The sequence below is a fragment of the Anas acuta genome, chromosome 1, assembly GCF_963932015.1.
Source record: "Anas acuta chromosome 1, bAnaAcu1.1, whole genome shotgun sequence".
Taxonomy (NCBI): domain Eukaryota; kingdom Metazoa; phylum Chordata; class Aves; order Anseriformes; family Anatidae; genus Anas; species Anas acuta.
The window spans coordinates 150,319,941-150,342,313 of NC_088979.1; the positions used below are offsets into that span (position 1 = coordinate 150,319,941).

Consider the following 22,373-nt stretch of genomic DNA (forward strand, 5'->3'; position numbering starts at 1 on the left):
GCCAGTGTGCAGTTCTGTAAGGACAACACCCTGAAACTAGGGTTCAGTCCTTGAAAGTGGGTAGCAGTCACATTTCCCCCTCCTATTCTGGCACATGTACCGATGACAGAACGCTCTTCCCTCCACCCAGCAGTGAGGTCCCTGCCCTCTCTTTGTGACTTTGATCTGTTGCTGTGCAAGTGAGAGGTTTCAACAACTTACCATTTAAAGCCAACTAACAAACGAGGAGGAAGGAGATCAAAAAGCTCATTTTTTTTCTAAATAGAAGTCAGGCTGAAGCTTTTTTTTAATAATTTGGCTAAAAATAAAACTAAGGTCATGCTTAGCTACACAAAGATCAAAAGTTTATAGAAATTTTCACTAATGAACCTCCTGTTGGTACCTCTGCAAGAGACTGTTATTAGTGGTAAGTAGGTATTGATAACCCATAGTTCAGAAGTGATTGGGTCTCTTGAACTACCACGGTAGCAACAGGTACAAGACAACGCCAGCTCAGAGCATACAGCAATACAGAGCTGTAAGGAAAGGAGCAGGCTAAAGACTCGGTCACATCATTACTTCTCAAGACTTGCCTTAGCCCTGTGATACAGCAGGAAGACCAAGTTCTCAGCGTGCCCTGGCAATGGCGCATGAGATGAAGTGCTTGGAATTACTGCGATGTAGCCATTGGTGTGCACTGTATGCTGTCTTTGCTTAATAATCCCATAGTTTAAAATTCTGCAAAGTTTGTGTTTTGATTGTTTTTTAAACTTAAATTTTGACAGTCACCTTTCATTGAAAGAAGAGACTTCTTTATTATCATATAATGGGTAATTTTCGAAGTGAAAACTGAGTACAACAAAAGCCGTCTCTACCAAGCTTTCTAGAAATTAATGATCTGCTGCTAATTTTCTGACACCTGTAATTGCCAATCTTTGACCTGAAACTTCTTTTTTCTTTTTTAACACCTGGCATTTATTTGAAGTACATAGAATATTCCTCATGAAAGCAGACTCAATAACAGCCACTGGCTGCTAGTTTTCCAACCGGTGGTTGCGCAGTGCACGCTCTTTGGTATGCTCTGTTTTCACTGCTCTGAAATTACAACACGTATTTAAAGCAATTAAAATCCTTGACATCTATCTTGTACTCTGAATTTCTTTTTTCTCGCCTCATACAATTTTTGGAAATATTTCTGTGCAAGAGAGAAGTTTTGCCAACTATTTCTTCTTCTGAATGTATAAAGACAAGCATCCAGAAATCACAACTACCTTTCACAGCATGAAATTTCTATCCAAAAAAAGTCAAAGGTGTTGTTTCCCTTTTTTTTTTTTCCCACTTATTTGCTTTTAAACACTTCAGGGATTTGCTTTTGCATTCTTCTCCACAAACACGAAAGATTCTCACATAACTGGATCCCAATAATGCTCGGTTGGTTGGGGAAGGAAGATAGATCATCGATAACCCACCCAACCTTCATTACAAAGATTTAAGCATTAGCAACCACTACGCAAGAGTTTGTGATCAGCTGTGAACGTTCTCATCTTGAAAAGACTACTACATGATTTAACAAGTCAGTAGAGGAACAGAGACTGAAAAATGGGAAATCGTGAATCCTAACTTCCATAAATAAAGTCTGACTAAGTGAAAAAGTATTTACATAATTCAATTCAGTAGGCTCCAAAAGCAACTTTAATGTGCTTAATATTCACACCATGCAAGCTAAAAGCTATTAAGCTGAATATACTAATGCACTGGGATTAGTGGAAGCAGCCACTGCCTCCAAAACAAAAGAGCTAGGGATAAAGAATATGCTTTATATAAATCAGATATTGCTCAGACACATGAAAAACAGGAGCTTACGCTCAAAACTTCTGTTAGAAGACAGTCAAAAAATCTTCCTGGCAAAAAAAGCTCCCCTACTTCCTACACCGTCACTAACAAAGTTCCATGTTTAGGCTTGCTACTCAGTGCCAGCAGTGGGTTTTCTGTCTTGCAGCATCAAGGCTTGACACTATTATATTCTACCCCAAAGAATAAATCTGCTGTGACCCCATATCCTCAAAAAAATTTAACGTATAACGCTCCATGATCTGGTTCCATGTTTAAGGTTTGTAAAGAATTGTTGCACAGAGCACTCATTACCACTTAACATTTAAGGATCCAGGTCTAAGTCCTCTCTGGTATGGCCAGTGCTACTGTTTAACCACAAAAGTGAAGTAACACATGAGCTGCAGGACTTCTCAGAAGAACCTTTGAAAAATCAAACTAGACCAAATCACCACCAAGGACTTTCGTTCTCCTATGCAGATCTTTGTCCTGCTTAGGTAGTAGAAATTTTGCGCAAGGATGCACAGTGGAAGAACACTTAGCTCAAGCCCATGATTCTATTTTCCACAGTTTAAAAAAAGAAAAAGAAAAAAGGAGAATGTTGCTAAATACAGCTACTGACAGACCATGGAAAAAGCCTTCATATGTCTGAAAGTTTGGCACGTAGAAAGGTTTTTTTTTGGTTGCATTCCAGAAGCTACTTATTAGAATTTGTGCACACAAACATAGTATGCGTGCGCGTAGGGATGCCTTCTAATTCATATACTCTACACACATAAAATATGTCTACAAATAAAGCTACTACAGGAAAACTTTTATGTAGAGATACAGAGGATGCACTTGGCATCTGGTTTTTATTACATGGCTCACCAGTGACATTTTCCAACGTGTTCAGCTCTGGCTAACAAGCTCACTGTCTTGAAACACCCTGTCTGCAGGGCAGCCTTCCTCACCGACCTCTGGCTGCAACCTACAGCCACATCTCACTGCTGGGAATGGAAAGCTAAACGCCAAGCTACATATATCTTCCTAGGAACACCACCCATGCTACATATTCATGGTTCTAGGAAAGCCTCGTCCAGTCATATTGCCCTGGAGGAACACTTTTCCAGATAAATTGTTCATGAAGTCCTGCAAGAAAAGTCTTAAAATGCAAACCACAGAACACAAGTATTCATTATATTACTTTAGTCTCCAATCGAACATCCTGATAAAAAGATTACTGTGCACCACACAAAAAAAAAATTGTGAATTGTCTATGGGTTTGGTTTAGCTGCAGAAAGTGATATTGGTGTGGAGTGAAAAGCTGCTCAAAAAAAAAAAAAATCACACAATGGGACAGAAAACGCATTCCTGGTGCAGAACGTGCAGTAAACGTGCAGCTCACCTACGAGGATACAACTGATGAATTCGGCAATAGTCCATCGGGGGAGAGGGAGGGGAAAAAAATATAAGTGAGACATCTTCAAAGTCCTCCCACCACCACCACCACCCTCCTTTCATATACTGCTACACCTGGCTCTTTTCCACCCGTTTCATGTTTTCCTACAATTCTTGAGTTTTCAGCTGAGGTTCACTGACTAGCCCTGCGTTCTCCAGTTTTGAATCAGTATCTCTAATAGCCAGACCTAACGTAGAGATGTACAGAAAAAAGGAGACAACTTCTCCATGGAATGATCAGTTCTAAACTACCTGGACTGGTTACAAGTATTATGTCTGCATAAAAAGATCAGTATGGGTGACGCTTCTTTTATGGGTGTCTCCTGCCCATGAATCCAAGAGGTTATGGATGAGGTTACTCCCACTGTAGCTCAACTGAATTCAAAGGAGTTCTGACTTTGAACAATGTCCCCTGACTCATGGTTTTGACTAACTTTTATTATTTCTTAATAAACTGTCCTCCTCTGTCCCCTGATAGCTGTTACCATCCAGACTTTTATTGAGCAATATGGTTTTTACCAAGGACAGCCCATACATGTTTATCATCCACAGTCAGCACAGCAATAAAGCATCATTAAATTAAACCTAGGTCTTACCTGGTCTTTTTTAGACTTGTGTGAGGAAGCAACGTGAGCCAGATACTGAATGACCTTCTTGGTGTTCTCTGTCTTACCAGCTCCCGATTCACCTCTGTAAAGAAAGTCTGTGATTCATTCACAAAAAAGACATAGGGGGACACGTTTCTATCTCTAATCCCCACAGCTCCTTAAATCCACCCTGGCTATCACAACACCTCTTAAAGCCAACAAAACGGAGTGATACTAGAGAGTGGAATCACTGTAGCTGGGCTGCAGGTTAGCCCTCAGCCAGTTTGCCAGTGGGTATGGGTTCTATAGGAAGGCACAAAGAACGGAATGCAAACAAAAACTATGTTCTCTGGTCACTGGGACATGAAAATGGCTAAGTGGCAGAGGAATAATGCCACAAAACGAGTCTTTCTGTAAGAAACCTCCTGACTGGGAGCCAACTGAATTTGTTGTGTCTAGATGAGAAACTGCTGTAACAAAGAAGAGTATCTATTTGTTACTTCTCAGCCTCATCAGCATGAATACTCAAACACAAAAGCTCCATCAAATCTTAAGGAGTTCCCCAAGCCTTTTCCATTGACAAAGCCCTACTTCTTCAGGAGTTTGGGCACAAAGGTTGTTTCAAAACCTCCTTTCTTCCTGCAGTTCCCATGAAAATTATTCTGCAGAAAGGATTAAATACATATTGGAGGACCTGTCTTGGGACCTTCCTCAACTTTTCGTTATTACCTGATTTACTGAGCCCACCCCAGGCACTTACTATCAAGAGAGTCCTCCAACCAAGATTTTTAACGCAAACATTGACATCCACACAAGCTGGCAACTGTATATACTCACGTGCAAAGGATGGACTGATCCTCTCGGTCTGGAAGAAAATTTAAAACAGCAGTCAGACTAAGACTTGAACAGCAAATTTCTGTGACAGATGAGTATCAACATCTAAGACATAGACAGGAACTACTAAACTCAACAAGCATTGACAGAAATATGGCTAGGTAAGCCGTTTTTGGGCAACCAACCTCCCACATCTGCCAAAATTAAATTTCAATGGTGCCATTATGTTTTCTTCATCCAGAAAGAACATTGATTATATCTTTTTTTTTTTCTACAAACACTCCCAGTGAATGTTTCTTTACCACAGATATATACCTGGATGTGCATCTCCTAGTTACCCACCCCCCTCTCCCCTTCAATTATTCTGGACCCATACTTACGTACACAAGTAATCAGCAGAGCAGAACAAACAGAAGGGAGATAGAGGGCAGGTGGAAGTGGGATGTGAACCATTAAAAATCCCAGAGTACCAAAAGCTCACATCAAACAGAGGCTTTCACCCCAGAAACACTGGAAGCTCAGTGAGAAATTGTTGTTACTTACTTTATACAGGATGGGCTTGAAAGCTAAAATGCTGAACAGCAGCCTAAGTGCTGTACAGCTGATGTATTTGTGGCACCATCCCCTATAGTATTAACTGAGCAGCTAATAGGAGAAACCTTTTCTTTTTCATATTGACATGCCACAAAAATCAGGAATGGGGATGTGGTATTGAATGCTTAACAGTAGACATACTAATTCCTGGGTTCATTTCCCAGCTGCGGATGATGAAATCTTTCCAGTCCCAGAACTTCCTTCAACCAGCTTATCCACCACTATCTTCTCCAACATCTGTAACCTCCTTTCAGCTTTCACCTCTGATTCTACTTTCTCATAAGCAGCCCCGACTAGTCTTTCCACTGCCTTCACCCTACTGCTCCCCCCTCACTTCTTTGCAAAAACGCTCCCCTACTTCTGCCTTGATTTCACTTTGCATCCTCCCTTCCATCCTGCCTCCAGCTTTAACCACCCCAGTCTGCATCACTTTCTCCTCGATGCCACCAGGAACCAGCCAGGAGAGTGCCTTGTGCCTTCTCGTAGCTTCTTGTAGGAGTCACGGGGGAGGAGGGACCTGTCCAGACACTGAACGCTGAGGAACTAACCGCAAGTCATGCACGTAGTCCTGCCTCACACGAGAGCTATTGAGACACTCACGGAACAGACTAAGCCAACGCATTTATTTATTTTGCTTAAGAGCAGAGAACTATCAGATCATCCAGTCTGAGAGCCGGAGTATCACAGCAGTTAGATTTCATCTCCTTATTGTTCTTTTTACACACTGAGCTTCAATTCTGTGTCAGACTTGAGTCTAATCTCTTACAAGACACCAAGCCTCAAACATCCACAAGGAGAAAATATCACTGAATTCCTCCAAGAAATTATTTCAGCAATTGGTAGCTTTCATCAGTAGGTTTATGAATGTGACTGTCTCCTTATTTTAGCTACTGGTTCTTTCTCTTCCTTTCTCCAGTAGCTTAGAGAAAGGAAGTGTGCTCAGTATTCTCCTCACCAGACACACACTTGGATGATATAATTGAGTCGCCAAGCTCAAGACTTTTGTGCGAGATAAAGAGACTGAACTCTAATTAGGGAAGGCTTTATAGTTTCGAGTACTTGGGCTCTATCTGACTACTTTCTATAGACTTTAACACTGCTACCACATGTGAATTTAGCATCAATGCCATATTCAACAAGAAAAGTCTCCTATAAACTGGGTTTATATAGAGAGAAGCAATTGAGCTTTTGGACACATTTTCAGGAAATACAGACAGCAGGAGAACCTACCAAATTTGAGATTTGGTCATCTCTTAAATTATTCTGCAGCTGCTAATGGAGACATTAGATTCATACACTACAAATAAGTAATTCCTGCTCTGAACCTTCTTTACTAGAAACTGATTATATTCAGATGAGCACAAAAGTTTAGAGGACAATAATCTGCTTTACCATAGATAATATCTCTGTCAGGAAGAGCTGATCAGCCCTAGGACTGGAAGTAAGCAAGCAGAAGAAAATTGTCACTCAAACAGTTGGGCCCAGCAAACAACTAAGCATCCAAAACTAGATAATGCAGCTTTGTTAGCACTGTACTTTCTTTTTTTTTTTCAAGTGCTGAATTTTATTCATTGCCTTTAAGATACGTACCCTTTTCCTGAAGGGCAGGTGAAGAACAGATGCGAGCCAGTCCCAAAGGCCTCACCCATTCAAGGTTCCCAGCGGGTCAATGGCTCAGCAGGCACACGCCAGCCCTCTGTGTGACTGGGCACTTGGAGGGCGGATCGGGGAATAACTAGTGACTCATTTATGGATTGCCTAAGGAAACGTATTCTGCGGTAGTGCGACACCTGGGTGCAATTCTCTACCACAAAGCAGTTATGGTAAAAAGAAAAGATCGTGCCTCTGAATAACATTTGACTTTCAAAAGCCTGCCTATAAACAAGCAGTCCATTTGTCCTAGGAAAGCTTGTCTTTGCAGTCAGGTACTACAGAGGCTCTTCTAAGAAGCCTATTAGAGAAAAAGAAAAAAAGAAAAGAAAAAAAAGAAAAGAAAAAAAAAAAAAAGAAAAGAAAAAGATGTCTAAGGATGGCACTCCTCACTCCTGGTGTTGGAATGATGAGCTGGAGCTCCTCGTGCAGGCAGTGGAGCTCTAAGTACTTACATACCACATGCCTGCCCCTTCCCTCACCTCCAAGATAGGATCCTCATTCCAGCAAAATACATTGCTAAGCAGACAGGCAAACCAAGTGCTGAACAGAAAGAGAGATGACCAACATTAGATAACCCTCAGAAGCTCTTTGGCACTGAGCACTCTGGATCTGTCACGGTTAGCTGAGCAGCTCTTGCAGAGCCTCCCTGCAAAGGGGTTAAGAGGCACCAGCTCCCTGAAGCTACCCAAGGAAGTCACAAAGGGCTGAGCACAGGATCTTTCCACACCCCGACACAGAGCGAGGTGTTGCAAGGCAGGAAGAGCCACAGACGGCGTTCAAAAGCCCTCCCTCTCGCACTGGGCTTTCCTCCCCCAGAGCACTCGCCCGGTGGCCCGCTGCAGCTGCGTTAGTCACCTCCGCTGCAGGGCAGCCAGAAGGTACCTGCGAGTGCAGGCAAGCCACCGGCAGCGCGCAGACGCTGCCATAAAAGGCAACATTCCTGTTTGCAATCCGGGGGAAATTCTTTCCCAGGACGGCAAAGCAGCAGTCATTGGGATAGCTGGAATTCTTCTAATTGTGTACAGACAGACAACTGAATAATGTGTTGAGCAACAGGAAATTGGAGCCTACCAAAGGGCCAAAGAGCTAGCAAACACAAAAGCATAACTTTTAGACACGCTTCCAATTAAGGCCTGCCGTAAATGCCAATATTTATTCTCCATACAATACCGACTTGTGCCGTCATGAATCAGAACGCTATTGCCCAGACAAGAGGCCACCTCCAACTCCCCCCCACACCTTTTTTTCTTTTTTTTTTCCTAGGGGATCATTCAACATGGGCGTACTGCACAGCTTCAGTCAGCACTTGCCTTTACTCCATTGTCGGTTGTGCAAGCAACCTACTCAGCAGAAGAGACTGCGCTGGGCACCATAAACTCAGCTGCTTGCAAGAACACAATCAAGGAACGCCTGATTAAAAGAAATCTGCATCTGCTTTTCCATCCTAAACAGAGTCACTTATTAAGAACAATCCAGAATAACAACTCATTAGTTAATTATAGCAACAGCTCTGTATTTCAGACCAGCTGGCAAGGAAAGCTTTTTATCTAGGGCTCCTCTTTAGCTCCCATCACCACAGTATTCAAGTGATCAGAAGAAGCAGCAGCCTCAAGCACCCAAAAGCTCAGGAAGTCTGACATCCTTCAAATTTAAAGCTATACAGCAGTATGGCACAAGAAGATCACTTGGTTGGTTTTACTGTATTTTTAAAAATATGATATCTAAGTTATTCTCGACTTCCTGAAGCACAGAAATAGAAGACCTCATTTTAGACTGCTTCCAGGACCCCTTGGCACACATTCAAATTAAAAACTGAAATTTAAATTAATTAAAAGCCCAAATTCGTTTTGACAGGACAGATATTTCATACACTGGGAGCCCTCAGCCAAAAACACTCGTGCAAACTAATGGACCGGAGGGAATCCTGAACTGCCGTGGTGGCATATATTGGCATAGGTGATACAAGAACAGAGCCCTGAACTCCTGAATTTTGTTTTTGGGTGTCTTGGGCTGGGAGCAGGCAAAGGTTGCCAGGCTAGACCTGCGCACCGTGGGATGTTCTGTAAGTGCCCTGTGCAGCCGAGGAGGCCCTTTATCAGCCACTTCCTCCGCCGGAGCGCCTGGTTGCAGGGCTGCTGATGGCCATAAAAGGAGAAGTAATATAGCGCGCACGCTGCGCTGACATCACCTCCCCGGCGAAGAGGAAGCCTAGCTGAAAGGCAAAGGCTTGGCTTGCGCTCCCCTGCCTAGAGCTGACTCATGAGGGCTGCGAGCTTAGCCATGGCGAGGCGAGGCGGCACCACCCACCCACCGCCTAACCGCCGCAGCGGCCGGGCCCTCTGGGTTTCCGTTACGGCAGCGCGCCCCTCAGGGCCGCCTCCGAGCTGACCTGAAGCGAGGAGGAGTCGAAATGTGTGCTCCAGCCCTGCCGTGGCTTCGGTTCTTTCGCTTCTCGCCCTCCTCAAGCTGCTCTTCTGCCCTCGGTGTCGTCTAACAGCCAGCGGCCTTCCCTCAGGGCTCTGAGGCGCGAGCAGCCCCAGGCACCTGACAGCGCTGCGCTACCCGGACCAAGCCCGCTGCTGGCGTAAAATCAAATAGATTCACAGCGGTGCCTTAACCTACATGCCGGGCTGAGCTCCTGACACTGCTCTGAGTGTCAAAAACGCTCCTGGGAAACACCAGGACAGAGCCCGAGAGCTTGCTTGTGCGCTGTCGTTTAAGGAATGCATCAGAGAAGAGTTTCAAAATGCTAATAACCTGTCATTAGGTACAAGGGGAAAAAAAATCAAATGAAGGATAAGCATAGCACATGCAAGACAGCTCTCACAGAGCAGAAGAACTTCTAGATATTAAAAAGTCACTTGGTTTGGCAGGACCACTGCGGTGCCAAGATTCAGCTTTGCCGTATGTGAATTTTGAGGACAAGCACAAGGGAAAAAAAAAAGTTTCATTTCCAAAAATGAAACACATCCTACTGGGTCAAATGCAAATATTTATTTCCCCAAGCCATTTCTGGACTAAAGCCCATACCCCTTTCTGTAGCATTCCACAACTGAATCTGGAGATAGGAAAACAGGAAAACAAGTTAGGCTGTAATTTTCGGTTACACAAATGTTTATGAAGTTCTGACAGGAAAGAAAAACTGGTATACGGCCTGCAAAAGCTCAGGCTGCTCATGATACTGAAACAGCGTACGGCAGGGAAACCGACAGAAAGGGCTGAACTATTACATAAGTGACTGCCAGAAGGCTCCTGCTCTGGTTTACAGGAATGAAGCAAAAAGGGTGTGGTAACTACTAAAAAACAAGCGGGCAATGGACTCTTTTAGCTCCTTGTTCTATTGAAAACCACATTTCAAGACAGATTTTTTCTGGAGTTGCATTTAGAAATCTCAAATGATTCAAAGCATGTAAAACATCTCAAGAAAATCAGAAACTACACGCGTTTTCTTGCAATTTGCACACAAACACCACCAGATGAACATCCTCCATAATTAGTATCCAAATTTAATGCTGCCCTTTGCATCAGAAATTTGGACAAATCTTGGTAAAAAAAAAACAACTAGTGAAACCACATGCTATTTTCCTTATGTTTTAGTGGAAACAGAATTTGACCTTTATGTGCAACTTGAAAGAGACACATCCATGCCCCTACCTAATCTGAAGAGCTCTGTCAATCAGGTATCCCTCAATTGGTGAGCATGCACAGAATATTGTACAGAAAATAAAGACACATTTGGGGACAGCATAAAACACGGTGCAGTATAGCAGACAAGTGCTAAGAAGCAACCTGAGAAAGCAGAACTGAGACCCAGAAGTTAGAACAGAAGTGTTCTACTAGCTTGGAAACTTAAAAAACGTGTAAATGGCTGAGAATTACAAATACTTCAAGGTCATGTTCTACAGGAGCAGATCTAAAGGATGGTTTCTTGTGAAAGTGACAACTGGGTCTGAGGTGTATCTGAAGACCTACAAAAGCAAGTGGTTGGTCTTAAAATAGCTAGCACTGTTTCCTCCCTGAATATAACAAGGCCAGTGAAGATCATGAAGGTGCTATACTTCAGTTTCTTTTTACTTTTAAACACCAAACCCATAGACTGCCTAAATTCCAAGTGAATACCAGCAAGTTGCTGGCCACATAGGATCCTTTGCAGACTAATCCATCACAGTCAAGGAGGATTTAATCACTGCACAATGATTTTAAGAGTTTTATTCGGTGAACCATTAGGAGCTCTATACTGACATGTGGAAAAACTGGATGAGAAGTAAGATAGAGTGAATTCACTACCAATGTGCGGTCTGTTTTCTCTCCTACCTTTTAGTTGAGCAAGTTGAATAGAAGCTTAAAAAATGGGCAGAGTGCACGTACAAGGGAAGAGCTCTGAAGAAAGCATTCCAGGAACAACCATACTAATCCAAGCTATTATAAAGAAGTTTCAGGCACTGACAGCAAAATGGCCATCATGCTCCAGAAACCAATGAAACTTCTAGCTTACTTCTAGCCTCGGTATTTGACATTAAAAATTCCTTATGTGTGCTCTGAACAGACAAACAGGTGCTATTTGATAGCTTTAAAATGTTTTTCTTAATAGATCCTCTGGAGAACGCAAATTGAGGTAAAGAATTTACCCCTTCAATGTACATCTGCTGCTTTAGATTAATGATTTGTCTGCTCAAGACACCACTCCACTTACAGGCACTATGCTTCTTCAGTCATCAGTGCCAGAAAAGTAATTCTTCTGAAAGCAGTCAGACCTGAGGCTTCTGGTATCCAAGTTACCCAGGGAACAAAAACATTAAGACAATTTTTTTTTTCCCTGAAAACAAAAATGTTTTTATTTTCTTCAGAATTCTGCTCTTGAAACACAAGAAGCATCTCCAAGTACCATTCAGCAAAATAATGTTTTTACCTCATTTCTGAATCTTAATGTCTTTGGTTGGAGAAAGAAGGAAAAAAGAATAAAAAAAAATTACTGTTAACATATTCTCCATTATCTTATTGCTTCAAGAAAATGCTTCTGGTGAAGTTTAACAAAAACAATATAACCCTCTTGGGATATATGGATGCCACATGACACTTTTGCAAGTGGAGTAACTGTGGTAAACACAGAAAGAGGACCAAACTTTGTGCATCAGCAGAGATGCCTGAAAAGGGTTAAATAGTTTCTGGATTAGCAGAATTTGGAATAAAACTCTCATCTTCCTCTCCCTTCCCAATTCCTTTCCTGAAGGACCTCCCTTTGAACAGCCTGCTTATTAGAATACCATAAATTGACTGGGGAAAAAAATGTAAAAAAAATGTAGAACAGTCCATATCAATTAACGTGAAAAGCTTTTCCAGTCTGTCAGCCTAAGAGATAACAATACCCCATGCTGGAAGATGACAGTCTCTAGCTTGCTATCCTCCTTCAGACCATGAAGGACTCCTTGTCTTTGGGGCTCTGAAAGTATCCTAGGGAAGGCATCCTAATCCTAAATGCCTCCGGCTCATGTGGAGCACTGGACCCTTTCATCTTCTGTTCTCTGTACAGATTCCTGCCATACCACTGGCTGCTGCATCGAGCCTCCCCCACTGCTAAGCAGAACTGAGAAAGTGGAATAGGAATGTTGCTTTCCATTGCCCTAGAGGCTAGCCAGGGCCAGAGACATTGCAACAACCTACTCACCTTTGCTTGCAGTAGCATACACCAGAATGCTGCTGTTTTCCTTTGAAATAAGGCAGCAAATAATCCTACAGTGATCTCCAGTGTTTTGCTATCAAACACGTACATATGAACCAACACACACAAAATTCTACCAAACTTAACTAATTGGTCAAAGCAGGCTACTTCAAAAGGTAAGTGGGAACGATTTTCATGTCCAACAAGCATTCCAACTAGACAGCAACAAGGTATCTCAAGCCAGGCAGAGACGAGCTGAGACAAACCTCTAGATTGTCAGGACTGTTGAGAATATCATGTACCTAGAACTGTTCTGGAAAAGGTGAACACTCCAGAAGAGCTCATAGCAATTTTCCAGTGCTAGGAAAACAGTGGCAGGGCTGCCAGTCTTCAACATTGTACAATAAAAAATTTGAGACTGGGATTTCTGAGCTTTAGACACTGCTCAAGGGGTGGTCTGATGGAGAAACCTCTTTTGAAAAGGAAAGGAATTATCCATGTAGACCAACCACTAGCTCCGAACCATTATCAGACAAGTAAATGTCATCTGTTCCTTCTTGCAGAATTGTGGCTGTCCAGATATCCATTGCCACATCCTGATGATATCTGGTAGGGATAAAGGACAAGATACATAACCAAATGGTTTAACAGTTGACTGTGGAAGGAGAAAGACTTCTCTGGTCTCTTACAACAATGCCACTGAGCCCGTTTCTGATGCTACGTAGAAAAGATCTTTTTAGGGAACAATAAATTTGGTAGGGTTTAGTCAATACCTCGTTTAAGGAAAATATATGTTGGTACTTCAGCTGACAAGGAGCAGGCAAGAGAGAAGGAAGTAATAAAGGAAGTAGAACACTGATAAGAGGTTCATAGACAATCGTGCTGCTCAGTCTTTGAAGGAAGTGAGGGCATACATAGATCCAGGTTCAAGGATCCCCACACACACTCTGGACACAGCATTCCTTTCAGAGAAACACTTAAGTAGTATAGGAGTATTTTCTCAAAAGCTGTCATATCGTCCACAAATTGCCATCGGTACCCTGCCACCGGTCCAACTGCAGCATGTCAGTATGGCTCTCCCCTCCACACCCAAGACTTTTACCAACACAGCTTGATTTATCCATCACGTTAGCTCTCCTGTGTGCTCTGATCCACGTGGCACCACACCTCAGCAGCCTTCTTCAGCATTGCTCACATGGTAAATTTGTTTAAAGCCACAACTCAGGCAAGTGGAAGAAGTTTTTCTCGCTCCCTTTCCACTCTGGGCAATCATGTTGTTATAATTCCTATGCTTGGAAGTGCAAGTGGTAGTGAGGGCAGGGAAAACGCAGAACCCTTTAGAACTGAGACTAATTAGAATTGTTAAATTATGTTTATTGTATCCGGCCTTTGTTCAGCACCTGAGACTAAGGACAAGACCTAGAGACACACACCTTAATCATCATTGCTATCCATTAGAAAATAAAGGAGTACCTAATTTATACAAACCATGCCAAATCAAACTGTCCTTTAAACATTACAAAGCACGCCTCTGCATATAACCTGGCTAAGGACAGGAAGAAAAGCACAGAATACCTCCACATCTGAACGCTTTCCAAGCAACCCAAACACAAGCACCTTCTCTGTGAAAGACCTCACAGAAGGAGGGATATGCACAGGACCTTCACAACTCCATTTTTAAGTTCTCAAGTGACAAATGTAAAGCGGATATATATATGACTCTTTACTCCCCTGTGCTATACACAGCGGGGTGGTGGGGAGACAGGTCAATCTGCTTACTCTTATTCTATCAGACAACAATGGATGTATTTAATATTGCCTGATAGAAAGTTTTACTTTTAACAGAACTAGAAAGTAACCAAACAAGGCATCGTCGGTAAAACTACCACTTTCAAAAGCTTGTCACATTTCAAAAGGCAGGGCATACTAAGCTTGTTTCTTCCAACCAAGCTGTATGACTGGGTTTTAATAATTTTATTAAACAACTCCATCAACCAATATACATACTTGCCCATCTACAGTTATGATTCTGTAAGATCATCACTAACAGAGGGAAAATTTACTACTTTACTTCTCCCTGCCTACTTGTCTGAACCACAAACATTCACACCATTGTCCTTGATCTCCAGTTTAGCTCTTGCTAAAGAGTATCAGACCATTCTGATATTCTGGAGCAAGGTTCTTTGATCCACTGGAACAAGAGAAAGCTAATCACCTGAGCATAAGAGCCAGAACCAAGTAGGTGTCAGGCGCCTGTGAACAAGGAAGTAGCAATGCCTTTTGACAGCAGTGATCTGTTGTTCTCCTACAGTGTTTTGACTGCAACCTTGATTTGTTATTTCAACAAAAAAAAGCCATTACCTCAGTCAGCACTCACCTTGCATCATACTCCTGTAGGCTGTGTCTGTGATGGCATAGATATGAGGGGGCATCTCATGTCTCTTTTTGCCTTTGTACATCTCCACTATTTCTTCGGAGTATATGGGCAGGTTCTTGTAAGGATTGATTACCACGCAGAACAGGCCTGAGTAGGTCTGGGAAGAAAATGCCCCAAAAATAAAAACAGGAGTTAAAATTGTGTACACTCATGCCTTTTAACAGTGCATTACTTCCAAAAAAAGAGGTCATTTTTTTCCGTGCTTCTAAGCAATGTTAGAATCTCAGCAACACCTAAAGTTATATCGACTTGGATGGGACTCAACCTTTCCCCGGTATGCAAAAAGCATCGACTGACACATTAGTCACACTGATAATCAAACTAGCCAACTCCCTAGCTAATTAACAGTACACTAGGAGTGGCTTTTCTTCGTCTCAACATTTTGTTATTTAAGTGTCTATTTCATTATACATGATAGGTGCTCAGCTCCTAGAAACATGCATTTTATTATGTCTTGCCTAATGTTTGTCTTTCTGCTGAATAAATATATCCAGTAATTGATCAGTTACAATGCAATAAAACTTCACATGACAACAAATCAGTTTTCTTACGTCCAGAAATGTTAGAGATAATGCAGAGACACAGCAAGATATTACAGTAAACACAATGCAGAGATGCATACTCTCTTTCACACATGGCACTCATTAGCAGGACGTACAAGATCTCCTTGCCCATGCTCAACAGTTTTCATGTTATCTAATAGCTACTAAACAGGGGAAAGAACAAACAACACAACCCCAAACACTTCCCAATGGATGAATGTTACTGGTGGCATCAAACTACTTTGTGATGTCTTAACATATTCCTTGAATAGGAGTATGCCTTGCTTATTTTCAGTTATCTCCCAGCAAACTTACACTCAGTATGCAGGCAGTCACTGCTGTAGCTGGGAAAGAGGGTCTCCTTTCTAGAGGGTAGAGTTTTACATAGGTTTATTTGAAGAGTTGTTCCTCCCTCCTACCCTTTTAATAAAAGCACCATTCCAATGTAGAGAATCAAGCCAAAATAATTTCTAGAGAAAAATAAGACCAGTGTATTCCTTGGAGCTTTTCAAGATCACTGGGCTAGGCTAAATTCAGTGTTGACTCTGCTGTGAGTAGGAATATTTCCTAGATTCCTAGAAGTTCTAAGAATAGCATTCCAAGCCTTGCTCTTGGGGTTTAGAGCTCCCTGATAATTTTAGAGACAGCTGTTTGAAACATCTGGATATAAGAAGCTTTCTACAGCAACTTGCAATGCTACCAGAAGAGTACATTTGGCACTTTCTGTTGCTACCATCTCTTCTGTTGTTTGCTCAATGAAGAGTGGGTAAAGAGTTCTCCACAATGAGCACAGAAAGCACTTAACCAGATTTAGCCTCTTTAGCTAGATAAAGGTAAGGACCAGACAATTGTGATGAGAAGGGTGAAAATAGCATCTACTACACAGTCTCATATCTGAAATTTCTAAGTGCAGGTTTAACCTCAGGTAATTAGCCCACTCTTCTCACACAGCTGATTCAGAATGAAAAAATGATTCACAAAAAAAAAAAATCTGATACAACTTTCATCCCACTTAAGGGGCTGTCTTTTTTTTTAATTTATAATTTTTCTTCTTTTTTTTTTTTTTTAAAGAACTAAGGAATATTTTAATAACTTAAAGAAAAGCATTTCTTTCCAAAACGGGAAGCTATTAAAGCTGGATGAAACCCTTTCACATAGGACTACAATTCCAGGAAGCTAAACTTCAGTTCCATTCTAGTCGGGTTAGGTTTAAGATAGCGCTGGGAAGGAACTGCTTAAGAAGTTTGCAGAAACAACCTCGGCAACACTAGTTCCTTTAACCTCAGCCTCAGTTCTTCATCATAGACAGTGCTTGCATAGTACAAAATAGCAGCTGAAAGTCTGGGTCTTTCTTTCCTGATCTTTGACTACACTACTGGGAGACAGAGCATTAAGAACAAGAGGTAGAAAGCAGTCTTCTCTGGAGTACCACATTCACAGTTCATACAATATACCTTTTCCTTATTTTAGGATGGGACTAGCTGACACTGATAAACCTACAGGTTCTCTTCTAACACTTCATTTGACTCCATGGGAGACCAGATGTGAAAGCAGAAGAAAAGCAGTAGCAAGCGCTGCGGTAACATCCCACATGGAAGTTAAAGCCTTCTCCTCTGCATTTGTATGATTTTTTTTTGGCAACGATTGCTGACAAAGGAGAATTGTCACTTTTCAAATACAAATGGTGTAAGGGTCTGGAAGCTGGACTGAAGCAGTCTGCTGGAATAAAGCAACCGTTTAGAAAAAGGAAGGCATTAATTTTGTCAGACTGATGAAGCAGGTTTGGAGGAAAACTCCATCACCTCCTGCCAGCTTCCACTTGCCAGGAGAAACACCTGAGGGAAGTTTCCTTGCAGTGCAATGATCTCATCCAGACAGATGCAGGAGGATATTTTTGTCCAATAAAGGGAGGCAACTAATTAGTGCAGGGATAGGCAACCGAGTGAAGCCACCGTGTCCCGTGTCAAGACTGCTGGTCAAGCACACCAATGTATAGGAAGCAAATGAATTACGTTGAGCAGAAGCTGTCAGTCCTACCACGGAGAAGACAAGAGTCATCTTCATCTTATTAAAGCACAAGTAACAGCTTTTGTGCCTAAATTCCTGAATTGAACCCAACACTCCAGTTGAAAGGCTAATCTATTATAAGTGCAGCTGGCTTGGAGATGTGTATTTGTTTCAGACATTACTGGCTCAAAATAGAACTCTGGCATTAACTTAAAAACTACTATTTCAAATGACACACTGCAAGGCCAAGCAGGAACTACTTTTATTTTAACAGCTAAACTAGCTCTGAAGAGCTGAGAGGACCTTCTTCAGCATGGAACAAAGCTGACAGCATGAGAAAGGATGTCTTCTAGCATCTGTTAACTTCAGTGACATCAGTGAAAGACTTGAGGTTGAGTTTCACACTGAATACCAATAAGGCAGGCGTGGTAGTTAACACAGAAGTTGAAAATGATCTTCTGATAAAAGCACTTGGAACGCAAAAGGTTAATATGAAAGTCAGCCTATCAGCAAGTCATCTCAGCACGGAACCAATGAGCACAGGGAAGTTGCAATTTGGTGTCACATTCGAGTTCTTAGCTCTTGAAATGCTTGACACTCCCCGTGCAAAATGTCTCTGCACCAGCCCCAAGATTTCCCCCTTCCTTTGGTAGGATGGGTAGATAGAAAAAATAAAATTTGAGGAAAAAAAGCACACAAGCCTGCTGGCAAGGAAAGGAGAAAAGCCAAGAACAGAATGAAATTATGCTTATGATCTTTCCCTAGGCCTTTATGCTAGAGATACGTTGCATGTACTATTTTCAAGAGGATTAACGATCCACCAACAGCCACTCCAATGAAAGTATTTTAAGCCTCCACGTTAATCCCCCGACTTGCTGAGAACTGCTGACAGGTAAGATCAGTCCATTTCACAAGTGCACAGAAACACTGTTTTGGCAAGTCTAAGACTCTGTAATAGAGCGTTACTATTATAACTTTACATGAGTGGAGGGTGTAGGTTTGGTTTTGGTATTTTTTAATACTTCGTAAAATCTAACTAGAAGAACTCACTTTAATGGAGTCACAGACCATTTCTGAAGTTTTAGAGGATATCTTGCAAGACATACGAAAGTCTATTGCATAGTGTGCAATAAACTTTAAGATGCTATTGACTTATTTTCAACTTCTTACATAACCTAGCAATGTTTCCTGTTCTAAAAATGTTACACATATGATCTTGCACATCCTATTTCAACACAAGACCAAGATTCTTCCCTCTGACAACAGGTTTTGACCAATAGTCAAGAGTTATTCAGCTACACACAATAACTAACTGCATCGGCCTCTAATCGTGTTAAGTCTCAAAATGTTGAGATCAGACCCTAACTAAATTTGTGTCAGCTTTACACCTTGCAAACGTTCTCTGATGATTTATGCAGCAGTTGTCCATACATCCTCATGCGCTCTAGAAGAGCAGTGCTCACAGCACTAGACAGAATTTCTTCTAGTTTGTGTCTATGTTCCTTAACTTGGAAGGCAGCAGTTCAGAGGTTTCTACCTGAGGGTGAATTCTTGCTATGTGGTGTCACAGATATCACCAGTCTCTATTAGGGCAGAAGGAATTGTGTACAGTTTGCCCCATAAGATGACTAGATACCTGACTAGACCTTTGGGCAAGATGAAGAAGTAGGCATTCAAAAAAAAAACCACACCCAAACATACAGAAAGAGAGCAGAGTGTTTTTATTTATGGTGCCTTTTCCATATGAAGAAAGAGGCAGCCTTTGGGCTTCGGAGTAACAAAATGAGGGGAAAAAACACCTAGACGTTCTTTCATCTAGGACCTAATTAATATACATATTTACGTATTGAAATCTTTTTTTGATACATCTTATTTTAATAGATTTTCTAATCTACTGTGAAAAACATTTCATAATGTTTTAAAATACTGAATATCCAGCATTTCTACATCCTTCTGGATTTTACTTCAGACAGATCCAGTTTTAATTCTGTAAGCAGTGGGTAGTTCAAAAACAAACCAAGAAACGCTGGTTCCTCTTTTAAGCAGCCACTGCATCCAGACTTTGCATTACCATCCAGTTTATTACTCATTCTATGCCTGCAGAGTATTAATAAAGCAGAGGTTACCAGGACAGATGTCTGAGGCCACGCAAAGAGGAAAATCAGAAGGGAACTGTAGAACCAGTCAAGGTTCCAAGTTCTTCTTCCCCACATTTCCCTATTTATTGCTTGTGGTATGCAGCGAAGCAGTTCTTGCATGCTTTAGAGGGTATGGCCTTTGGGCCCACGCATGGTATCTTTGTCATTTCCATGGCAGTAAGAAAAAATCTCTGCTCTTCTCCATTTTGGGTGGAAAAAAAATAAAGGAAGAATTTCCCATCTGTAAGCTCACATATGCACATATGTCCCTTCTCTAGTAGCACACTCTGAGATCCAGAATTTTTGTAAAAAAACAGCTTGGCATTAGCATTCTTTCCCACTGAAGCTCCAGACGTGGGAAAAAGCAACTCAGATGTTAGGTATATTAGGGCCATGTTTTTATTATTTGATTCGGTTCAGACTTCCTGTTTACCACTTTCCAACTGCTCTCACTTCTTGGTAAAAGAAAGCTAGATGGCATTCAAAACATTCTGCAAATGAAGACGTTAAAATGTTAAAGACAGATTTACCACAGCATTCCTTGAAAGCTCCAACATTAACTAGAGAGGGATTGGCATAGTTTAGTGAAAAAATTTTAAGTAGAGGGAAGAAGCTAAGTCACATGAGGATTGCGTATAGGGAAAATGAAAGGTTAACACACACATACTTTAAAAGCAAATTGATTACAGTAAGTTCTCATCCTATGTAATCAAGAACTCTCACCCCCCATAGAGCAGATTACTTACATAGATCAGTCCAGAGTAGTATCTCTCCTTCAAGTTGTGGAGCACAGAAGCCTCATTCAGGCAGGTCAGCTCTGCCATATCTTCCACTTTGGAGAATTTGGGAGGGTTCATCTTCTGGATGTCATCCTTGTTCACCTTCACTTTCTTCCCATTCTCTGCCAACTCCACGATGGCCTCATCTCCTACTTCTTCCTTCAGGCTAGCTGCCTCAAAGCCATTCTTCTCGGAGGGAACCCATACCAGCTTCTTAGCTGCCCAGTCAGCCTGAGTCAGGGGGTTGTTAATGATGTTTTTGTCCACGTAAAGGTACTTATCTGCGTCTCTTTGCGCCATTGTGTTTTAGAATTGGGGACCTGCAACAGGAGAAGAAGAAAAATGTTTTTAAAGCTTCAAGTTGCCTTGCAAATTCCTTGCAGACAGGCACATGCCAAGTACTCGGAGACCCTGGCTGTCAGAGCATGCCTCCCACTCCTTGAGTTTCACGTTAGTAAGCGCACTGGTGAGTTGTCAAACTTCCAATAAGGTCAAGGTTTTGCCTGCCAAGAGGATGTGAAAAAAACAAACTAGCAAGCAGTTAAAGAAAAAAAAAAAAAAACAACAACAAAACACTGACCGTTAAGCATTTGGAAGCTGTTATTTGGCAGAAGAAAGCAAGCACGTTAAATGGCGAGCAACAAACAACTCATGACATGTGCCAAGCACCAGATACTATGCCAGTAACGTTCAGGTAAGATTAGCCCCTCACTGTTCTCTACTCGGAGGAGCAGAAAAGTCACCATAGCAAGTAAAAACGATGACTAAACTTCTGATAAGCTGATGAGTCAAAAATCACAGCTTCTTAAAAGGGCCATATTCCAGGCTAGACAATGCAAGAGACACACATTCAACACATGTTCCCCCTGAAAGACACCACCAGTAATCCTTTTCACCACCAGCTTAGTAGCAACACCCAGCCCACCAGCTGGTATCTCTTTCCTGGTCAACGTTCAGTAGCAAGATAGCTCCATGTCAGTAACAAAAACAAACAAAACAACAGAACTGTGGCCAGGAAACTTTACAGCCAAAAATCCTCCACGAAGATCCTTCAATTTAGTAGTTACAAAGCTGTGGCTGGGTAGGAGAGAGAGCATCGTCACCACGTGAAGAATATTTAAGCAGCATACTCAGAAAATGGCACCACAGGTTTATTGCTTCATCAAAACCAGAGCAAAACTGCCAGGGATTTTCCAGTTAATAAGACAACAGCTTTATTGGTGCCATTCAGGAACCCTTTCAATCAAGAGACAGAACTGCGTTGCGTCAAGGCTCATTAACCATGTAACAACAGCCTCTTTACAAGGTCCCATAAACATTACTTCTTGGATCCTTCCTCAGAAATGTACCAGCATCCTTAATATGTTTTTCATAACGTGGGGAGAAGCTGGAGTTCTTAAGCAAAGAAAGAACAGGAAATTAAAATATATTCGTGTCATAGAGGGCTGTCTGGAGCTACTGGGATAGCTTTTCTACAGAACATACCCGTATTTACACACCAGCCTACAAATCAAACAGGTGAAGTCTGTCCATATATAACTCCAGCAAAAAGATATTGAGGGCGAACAGAAACAGGTCAACTCCTGAAACATGCGTGAGAGCGACAAGCGATGTTGCATCTCAGCATTCACAAGCGATGAAGCCAGAAAAACATCAGTTGTAAAAAAGACGGGCACAAAATGCCCACACCAGTCGTTTGTAAGCACGCAGGGAAATTCATTTTAGCAAACATATCGCAGTAGGTGGTATGCGACTTCGTGCCAGATGCCATGGACAGCTGTATATTTACAGTCAAAAGCTCTTCAGCAAACAAAGAAAAAAAAAATCGCTCTATAAGTAATTACTTCCTTTAACTTGAGTTTAAAATCTTTGTCTTAAGCCTTACAGGAAATGC

The 22,373-nt window shown here is 41.8% G+C and overlaps 1 protein-coding gene across 3 annotated transcripts in view; it reads right to left on the reverse strand.

Moving 5' to 3' along the window:
* The window catches only part of MYH9 (myosin heavy chain 9), a 67,912-nt gene that overhangs the window by 32,560 nt on the left and 12,979 nt on the right, over positions 1-22,373 (reverse strand). For all 3 annotated transcript variants that reach the window (XM_068665307.1, XM_068665324.1, XM_068665315.1), the window contains exons 2-5: positions 20,447-20,799; positions 14,954-15,110; positions 4,674-4,701; positions 3,846-3,939 (exon numbers count right to left, since the gene is read on the reverse strand). In XM_068665307.1, coding sequence (XP_068521408.1) covers positions 3,846-3,939; positions 4,674-4,701; positions 14,954-15,110; positions 20,447-20,779 — 612 coding nt within the window. In that variant the 5' untranslated portion in view covers positions 20,780-20,799. The remainder of the gene's footprint in view (positions 1-3,845; positions 3,940-4,673; positions 4,702-14,953; positions 15,111-20,446; positions 20,800-22,373) is intronic.